Source organism: Triticum dicoccoides, chromosome 5A (genome assembly GCF_002162155.2).
Source record: "Triticum dicoccoides isolate Atlit2015 ecotype Zavitan chromosome 5A, WEW_v2.0, whole genome shotgun sequence".
NCBI lineage: Eukaryota > Viridiplantae > Streptophyta > Magnoliopsida > Poales > Poaceae > Triticum > Triticum dicoccoides.
The window spans coordinates 696,436,125-696,445,320 of NC_041388.1; the positions used below are offsets into that span (position 1 = coordinate 696,436,125).

General features: G+C 53.6%; 2 protein-coding genes across 2 annotated transcripts; both read right to left on the reverse strand.

Annotated features, from left to right (window-relative positions):
- LOC119304268 (tubulin beta-2 chain) lies at positions 1-1,987 on the reverse strand. Its single transcript, XM_037581448.1, has 3 exons — positions 1,494-1,987; positions 1,087-1,356; positions 1-992 (listed from the first exon to the last, which is right to left on the reverse strand). The coding sequence occupies exons 1-3, from the start codon at positions 1,885-1,887 to the stop codon at positions 313-315; spliced, it is 1,344 nt and encodes a 447-aa protein (XP_037437345.1). The 5' UTR covers positions 1,888-1,987; the 3' UTR covers positions 1-312.
- Positions 1,988-7,323: 5,336 nt separating this feature from the next.
- On the reverse strand, positions 7,324-8,602 carry LOC119298508 (transcription factor RAX2-like). Its single transcript, XM_037575885.1, has 3 exons — positions 8,467-8,602; positions 7,952-8,081; positions 7,324-7,864 (listed from the first exon to the last, which is right to left on the reverse strand). Exons 1-3 carry the CDS (start codon positions 8,600-8,602, stop codon positions 7,324-7,326), a joined length of 807 nt encoding a protein of 268 aa, XP_037431782.1.
- Positions 8,603-9,196: the final 594 nt, after the last annotated feature.

Sequence of the window (9,196 nt, forward strand, 5' to 3'; positions counted from 1 at the left end):
AATCATGAACTGAAATCAGACGCAAGCAACTTCAAATTACATTAGATTTGAACATGATAGTTAGACACTGGACACCAGACAACACACACCACTACCAGTAGAACGCAACAGGGCGTTGCTTGCACACAGCAATTGTGCCAGAGGTTATACCAAGCTATCTCACCAGCAACCACCCTTCCATGAGTTTTCTGCTCCTCAACAACAGCACCCACCAAGAAAGACAGAAACAGCACTACACAAGCCTAAAGCAATCATCAAATCAAATTAACATAAGAAGAGAACCAATAATCATACGCGGTACTCGGTTGATCTCTAGTCCTGGAGGTCGGCGTCGTCCTCCTCGTCCTCGTACTCGCCCTCCTCGTCGGCGGTGGCGTCCTGGTACTGCTGGTACTCGGACACGAGGTCGTTCATGTTGCTCTCGGCCTCGGTGAACTCCATCTCGTCCATGCCCTCCCCCGTGTACCAGTGCAGGAAGGCCTTGCGCCGGAACATGGCCGTGAACTGCTCGCTCACGCGCCGGAACATCTCCTGGATGGACGTCGAGTTGCCGATGAAGGTGGAGGCCATCTTGAGGCCCGTGGGCGGGATGTCGCACACCGTCGACTTGACGTTGTTGGGGATCCACTCCACGAAGTAGCTCGAGTTCTTGTTCTGCACGTTCAGCATCTGCTCGTCCACCTCCTTGGTGCTCATCTTGCCCCGGAACATGGCCGAGGCCGTCAGGTAGCGCCCGTGGCGCGGGTCGGCCGCGCACATCATGTTCTTGGCGTCCCACATCTGCTGGGTGAGCTCGGGCACGGTGAGCGCGCGGTACTGCTGGCTGCCGCGCGAGGTGAGCGGCGCGAAGCCCACCATGAAGAAGTGCAGCCGCGGGAACGGGATGAGGTTCACGGCCAGCTTGCGGAGGTCCGAGTTGAGCTGCCCCGGGAAGCGCAGGCAGCAGGTGACCCCGCTCATGGTGGCCGAGATGAGGTGGTTCAGGTCGCCGACTGTTGGATTGTTTGATCAGTGGACATCAGGCATCAGCAATCATCAAACAGTAATAAGAATGCAAAGGCTGCAGAAATGATGGAGGAATCTTACAGCTCGGGGTTGTGAGCTTGAGGGTGCGGAAGCAGATGTCGTAGAGCGCCTCGTTGTCGAGCACCATGCACTCGTCGGCGTTCTCGACGAGCTGGTGGACGGAGAGGGTGGCGTTGTAGGGCTCGACGACGGTGTCGGAGACCTTGGGCGAGGGGAAGACGGAGAAGGTGAGCATCATGCGGTCCGGGTACTCCTCCCGGATCTTGGAGATGAGCAGCGTGCCCATGCCGGAGCCGGTGCCGCCGCCCAGCGAGTGGCACACCTGGAAACCTGCCATGCCCGCACAGATCCGTCAGCCAACGCTTCCCTTCCGCTCCAGATCCAACTACCCCGACGGCGCGGAGGGCGGACGGGTGAACGTAACAGAGGAACGGGGAAGAAACAGGGGGAGAAGAAAAAGCAGAGACCTTGGAGGCAGTCGCAGTTCTCGGCCTCCTTGCGGACGACGTCGAGGACGGAGTCGATGAGCTCGGCGCCCTCGGTGTAGTGGCCCTTGGCCCAGTTGTTGCCGGCGCCGGACTGGCCGAAGACGAAGTTGTCGGGGCGGAAGATGCCGCCGTAGGGGCCGGAGCGGACGGAGTCCATGGTCCCCGGCTCGAGGTCCATGAGGACGGCGCGGGGCACGAAGCGGCCGCAGGAGGCCTCGTTGTAGTAGACGTTGACGCGCTCGAGCTGGAGGTCGGTGTCGCCGGCGTAGCGGCCGGTGGGGTCGATCCCGTGCTCCGCGCACACCACCTCCCAGAACTTGGCCCCGATCTGGTTCCCGCACTGCCCGCCCTGGATGTGCAGGATCTCCCTCATCTTCCCTTCGTTTCGGAGGACGGGCGGGCGAACGGCGGCGAGGTGCGGTGCGGCGGCGCCGGTGGTGGGGTGGGGAATTGGGGGATGGCGTTAGTGCGGTGGTAGGGTTTGGTGGGGCGGGATTTATAGAGGGGGGAGGGGTGGGGCTGACGGCGTTGGTGGATCGTTAGTTTGAGGGGGAGTTCGAATTTTGAAATTTTGGGGGGGAGAAAAGAAGCGATTTTTGCGTGGGGCGGCCGCCGGCCTGGTCCCTCGTGGTAACGGTTACTTCTTTCTTGGGTGGGCGGCGCCGAGGGGAGGTGAATTTTGTTGACGGCTTCATCATGGTGAAACTCAACAAAGTCAAGAGCACTCGAAATCACTTAACGTTAGTTCCAGGTCCGCCACCCTCTTGCGTACTCCTACGCCGTCATAGCGCTTCGGGGCGACGAACACCCGCCGCCTCTGCCAAGGTACTGGAGAATACGACCGCGCGCCATTCTTGCGATCGCATTGGGTAGGGGCGGCGGCGTGTAGCACTCCTCCTTGACGCGCCGGGGCGGCGGAGGCAACCGCTCTTCCTTGACGTGTCGGGGCGGCGGCAAAAGGCACTCCTCCTTGACACGTCGGCGCAGCGGCGAGAGGCGCTCTTCCTTCACGCGAGGTTCAATTTGGACGCCGCGGTCGCGCGACGGAGAGCGCAGAGCGAATGCCGGTTCCTGCTGCACGGGGAGGAGCGTCCCTGGTGGCGGAGCAGGGCCGTTCAGGTGGAGCACGGAGCGACGGAGCATCACCTCGATCTATTCCTCGTACTCCGCGTCGGTGGCAGCGTACACCAGGCCCGTCGCCACTAGCGCGGACTGCTGCTGCGGCGGCTGGTCATCCACATTGCTGGATGAGATGACAATCTCTGACTTCGTCGAGGAGCCGCCCGCCGATGAGGACAGCGCCCCGGAGTTCGAGGGCGATGTTGCCACGATCCGCTGGAGCCCGTCCCGGAACTGCCGCCTGTCGGCACCGAAGCCCATGATTTTGCACACCCCGCAGTTGTGGAGGGAGATGGGCGGGGAGAGGGAAGGAGGAGGAGGAGGAAGAGCAGATAGATTGCGATGTGGATGGCGCCAGAGCGCTTCTTATATAGCCGAGGCCAGACCATGTGAAGGGCCGGCCAGCCTCTTTAATGGGGCGCAACGGCAGACTTGGTTCATCGGGAAGCGGCATTGAAGATGCGGCTCCCGAGAGGTCGCGTCGGCCAGTGTCTCCCTCCCTCTGGTCACATCACGGCATCAATGTCGGGTGCTGCGTGCTCTGGGCCGACATGAATGCGGAGCAATAAGCGGCGCGTGCATCGAAAAGAAAACCGGGAGGGATAGGTGGAGGGTTTGGGTGGGCCAGGGCAGTCAGAAGCGGGTGTGTCTGCTGTTCGGACGCCCAGAAAGCTCCCCCACGTTTATCTCCGTTTTACCGAAGAAAGTAAGCCCGGATCGCGTCGTGGACCGATACAAGATCGTGTCGAATGACTTTCGCGGTCCGGACAACGTGGTCCAAACATATGCGGACGGTTTAAGGATCAGTGTTGGAGATATCCTAAGGAGATAATTACTACTTATGCCAACCAAAAAAATTAAGGGATTTGGAATATGCTAGCTAGTGCTTATTAATTCTACAAACCCAAAAAATTCCCTGTACATAAAACCTTTTGGGATCTTTAGAGCATCTATAGCTGGATTTGGCCAATTCGTCCTTCAAATGCCCGCAGACATGCCCAGACGCGTCCGCAAATAATGACCGGGCACGTTTTAAAATAGCCACTCTGCATTCGTCTCTCTCATATTTCATCCCCTAGGTCCATACAAAGCTTGCAAAGAAATCTTGCATACTACATACTATCGTACTTCCCTAACTAGTCTTCGTCCTCGAAGATGTCCATGCCGACGGTGCCGGGCGCCGGCTGGAAGGGCGGGGAGGAGGGCCCCGACTCATCCTCCTCCTGCTCGACCTCATCCATGTAGGTGAGCATCTCCGCCTCCTCCGTGGCCTGCTGCGCCTTCATCTCCTGCCGCCGACAGTGTCTTGCCTCCGCAGCCGACTCCGACCGAAAGGAATCGATGATGGCCTGCCGCTCCGCCTGCAGATCCCCGTCGCCAGCATCCCCCACATCCTCCTCCTCCGGCTCATCCTCCTCCTCCTCCTCAAAGTCGTTCTCCTATCGTCCTCCTCCACCTCCACCTCCTCCTCCTCCGGATCCACTGCATCCGGAGGTAGCCCTGCGGCGATCCGGGCTTCGCGCCTAGCCTGGATCTGCTCAAGGAGCTCCGGCGTCAGAAATGACTCGCTTCTCATCCGGTGGCGTGGAGGTATGGCTACTAGACGGACGGGTGGAGTGGGAAGTGGCGGCGACGGCGGACATGAGTGTGGATGGATGGTACGGTTTCGGTGTCGCCGGTCGACTTAAATAGCCGGGCAAGGCACTACGCGGCCCGCCAGAGCTGCGCTACGCGGCGTCACCGGTCCGACAGAGAAGACGAGCTTCGGACCGCCAGATTTGAGGGCATTTCTGGCTAAGACCCCTTCGTCAGTCCGACGTGACGGGCATGCCCGGACGCCCCCATATCCGCTTCATATTTGGGCTAGACATGAGAAATGCCGGTCAGTTCGGACGTTTGAGGCGTTCGTCTGGGTCGAAAAAATATGATTGGGCGGCCTGCTGGACGTAGGAAGCAGGTTTGAGGCGCCCGGCTGCAGGTGCTCTTAGCAACCAAGTAAAACAAATTATCTGCTAGCCATAGAGAATTTACTTAAGTAGCACATGAACTAGCTTTAATCCTCCAATGTTTGGTTAGAAGATGCCTCTGAGGCTACTGTCTCCAGGCTTGGAAATGATTCTACGTACTATTCTCGTGATTGAATAAAGGAGATTTTCATTGCAAAAAAAAAAGAATAAAGGAGATTTTGAACTGTCAAAAGAAAGTAAAACATACTATGTTAAACACAGAATCATACGAGTACAACACCGAGTGCTTTACACCATCTATAGCTGGACGTCTCGAATGCGCGAGCGGGCTCACCGGTCAAAAAGATCGACCCGTTCACGCACCTTAAACTTGTCTTAAATGTTCGAACTGTTCGTCGTCCTTCATATCAGGCCCAAATATAAGGCGGATATAAAGTGGCCCGAGTAGGTCTGTCACGTCAGCCTGACCCATCGTCTACCCTAATCCGTCCCCACAAAACACCCCAATCGAGAAACCCCACGCTCTCTTTGCTCCGTTCAAGCTCCGTCTTTTCTCCTCCCCTTCTCCAATTCGATCCAATCTAGTCTCCGGCGAGCATGTCAAGATCCGGCAGCCGGCCGACGATGGCATCGATGTCGACAAGGAGCTGGCCCTCGGCATTGCACTAGAAGATCGCCGGTGGGCATGGTGCAGTTCTAGATCTGCTTCGTCGTCGCTCGTCTGTTGAAGCTGGCCTCTCCCGGCCTGCGCACAGCTCCATGAGGGCTGCTCAATCCACGCCGCCCTCTGTCGTCTACTTCCTCCGCCGGCCGCTGCTCCACATGAGCAGTGGTGGGTTCAAATGCCTGCTCCGCCGTCCCACGGACGCTCATACCCGTCTACTACTCTTGTTGGGATTCTTCCTCTTTGTGCCGCCACCGCCAGCTCCATGTGCAAGTGCGGCCAGCTGCATGCATGCTCTGCCTCTTCTCATTTGGCTGGCTGAGATGTTCCTCACGCCACGCATCAAACACTTTCACGTGCCTGTTCGGTCCATCTCTGACGACGAGCTGAAAGAAACCACGCAAGAAAAAGCTGACAAGATCAACGATCATATTCATTCATGCACAAGCGCTCCTACTGTCAGCTGATTGAGTGACGAATCCCGAATCATGTTCAGCAGCACGATGCCGGTCCTTTGCTGCAGCTAATTTCCCCCCTTTTCTAGTGGAACGCTGCTGGCTAATCCAATGGCTGATTTGCTTTAGCACAATACAATCGCAAACGTTTACATACATTTTTCTTTATGGACGACATACACCCGACCTCTAGGAGCACATATGAGACATTGAGCCAGCACAACATGTTGAGATGGACAGAGTCATCACAAGCGTTTTGTAGTCGACTGAATGAACATTGCCCGAAAGATGAAATAAATCTAAGAAATACGAGCATCAGTGCCAAATTTAGAACTCAAACCCTGGCGGACTGGTTCCACCACAAGAAACCTAACTATCGAAGTTATGATCAGTTCACATCAATCGGCTAATCTTTTCCGGATTTACTGGACCCCTTGTATTTTGAGTTAAACTTTGATCAACTAAATATGATTTATATGCTAAAATATAAGCATGCAGTTGAATTCATATTTGAAAGGGGATCAGTTCACATTTTAAAATTATTGACCCTAACTACTCCCACCATTTTTATATACAAGGCCACAAACTCATATTACAGGTGTCAAGATAAAATTTAATGCCTTGCTTCGTAAATCAGCTTTTCTTTTTGTTTATTGGGATCATTAATACATCGCATGAATTCAAGGAAGGGATAGAAAGCTAATTGGAGTGTCATTATAATTGCATGCATGCAGTATTAAATATGCTGCTAGTTCAAGATAATATCATTAACTTTTATCTCGATTACAGTTGATGGCCTTGTATAGATGTAAAATGTATTTTTCATTATGGCCTTGTATAAGTAAATGGAGGGAATACGAGTCAAGTAAACCCTCACTTGCAGATAATAGAAGCATTCATGCTGCATGCAACGGAAAACTATTTTCCACAACCATCAACCTCTTTATATGATTTAGGTATAAAATGCAGTAATGTTCATTTAAAATGTACTCCCTCCGTCCCATAATATAAGAACGTTATATTACGGGACGGAGGGAGTAGTAGATGCGTCAATCGGCCCTTCCTGGCGTGGTGGTCGGCCGCGGCATGGAGAGATAGCTCGCATGGTGTGTGTGGCGCGCATCGGGTCAGGAGGGAGGTGGCTTGCCGGCCAGTCACGAGGCGGCGGCATGATGCACCGGCGTGAGGCCCAAGGTGCATCACACCGAGGAGAGTCAACGTTGGTGCTTTTTTTTCTAGGAATGACATGTAGGCCCAAATTGTCATAACGGTCAACATAATGATGCAACTTAATGGGGTTGACTTCGTGTCACGTCAGCCCTAATGAGCGCGCCATATGTCATAATCACCCTTAGTTTGAGCTTACATCGGTCATTAACTTGAAGTGGTAGTTTTTAGCAAAAAAAAGGAGAATCTTGGTAATTTTTAAGCTAAAAATGTAAAATGATAGTTTTGGAGGACGGTTGCAGAATTGTGGTAGTTTTTTTTGTTATATACTCCTCTTGTATATGATGACTTAGAAATAACAAATATACTGTCCTTATATACAACGGTTCAGTGGTTTTATCACGCGCTAGTTCAGAACCTAGAACCCCAATTCGTTCCTAGTAGTAGAGCAACCCTTCCGTCCCTATGATCTCGTCATAAGATGAGGCCAGCAAGTCTTGGAAAGACGTCGCACCGAATGCGTGAGCAGCGCAAGGATCGTGAAGGTCAACGACCATGCTGCTCCCGCTAGACTCCGGCAAGAATTCTTCGTCGTCTACGGACCACGCAGCGCTGCTGACCCCGGCAGAACTTGCACCAGCCGTCGGTGTCGATGACAACGACGACGACGATGAAGACCTCACGTCCCCGGTCATGGGCTGCTGCTGGATGAGCCCCATGAGCTCGGCGTACAGCTCCTCCGATCTGTGCTTGAGCTCTCCGCCGTCGTCAACCGTGGCGAGGGCTTCTTCGTCGAGAGGTGGAGGGGGGAGGGAGGATTCGTCGGCGTCGGAGGCGGAAGGGCTGTCGGTGGCCGGGGTAGGAGGAGTTGGTGACGGCGCCATGGCCAGCAGGTGCCTCTTCTTGAGCTTGGTGTTCCAGTGGTTCTTGACGTCGTTGTCCGTTCGGCCGGGGAGCTTGGCGGCGATCACGGACCACCTGGTGACATAAGTTTTAGCTGCCAGACTAATGTTTCGAGGAACAAAGAGATGCATGCAGCGCATGCAGCTAGCTAGCTATATATACTTGCTTCCGATGTCGGCGTAGAGGGACAATATGAGGCTGTCCTCCTCGTCGGTGAACTGACCGTGCCGGAGCGCCGGGCGGAGGTAGTTGAGCCACCGCAGGCGGCAGCTCTTGCCGCAGCGGTTAAGCCCTGATGATCCATCATCCATGCAGGCATACACAGACAATTTGATTAATCAGAAAGGGAAGATGATGTAATTTCTGTTATGTTTGAGTTTGAGATGCTTTGTACTTCTGTGAACTTTTATAATACATCCAAATCACTTTCACACACATACAAAAATCATCCATGCCAATCTAGGCAGTGAGCAAACATTCTCATGATGTCAGGACATGCTTAACTAAATTCAAGTGGAAATTTTTGTCCTTGGGCTGAAATGAAAACCGAAATAACCGAATTTCAGTGTGATTTTTGGTAATGGCTGAAATATTTCTCAGACAGAAATTCAAAACCGTCCATGCACGCGCACAAATTAGTAGGAGTAGTACTGGCTAGGGGAGAGCAAGTTAACCACCTGCTTTGTGTGGTAGCGTCATCCAGTTGCCGGCATTGGCGAACCTCTGGACGAAGCCGGTGAGGATGGCGTCCTCCTCCCGCGACCACGCCCCCCGCTTCACGCTCCGCCTGTCGCAGCACGGCGACCTCCCCATCCCCTCCCCGGAGGAGGCACACCGGCACAATGCACGGGCCGGCTGAGGTGAGAGTTTCAGGTCGTCTCGGTGTGTCTTCTCACGGCCGGCAGGGAAATGAACGCCAACGGGTTGTATATATAGACATGTATCGATCCATCGAGCACCAACGGCCCTGCTGCACCGAGCAAGTTGACCAAGCATATTTTGTATAGGTATATATATGACCCTGGAATGCACAAGACCTAATTAACAATCATCCCAAGCTAGGCTTTCATTCACATCCACCGATTAATCAATCACGTTTATACAAAAAGAGTTCAGGAAGCGACATTTCTTGCCTATGCCCGGGAGGCACAACACATGCTTGCTTACACTTGACAATTTGTGCTTAAAACTAGATTGAACTGACGTGTGTATGGTGCCAGCAAGGCCTCTTGCATTATCTAAAAGAATATGAGGTCATCAGCTACATGAACATCATTCCCTTCCCTCTAGTTAACAGGCAAGTCCATGCCACATGTTCTTTTTGTACTTCAGTACTGGAGTTTGATACTCAACTTTAATAAATATATGATCCTTCTTTTCCAAAATACTCTAATAATTGTTGAGTTT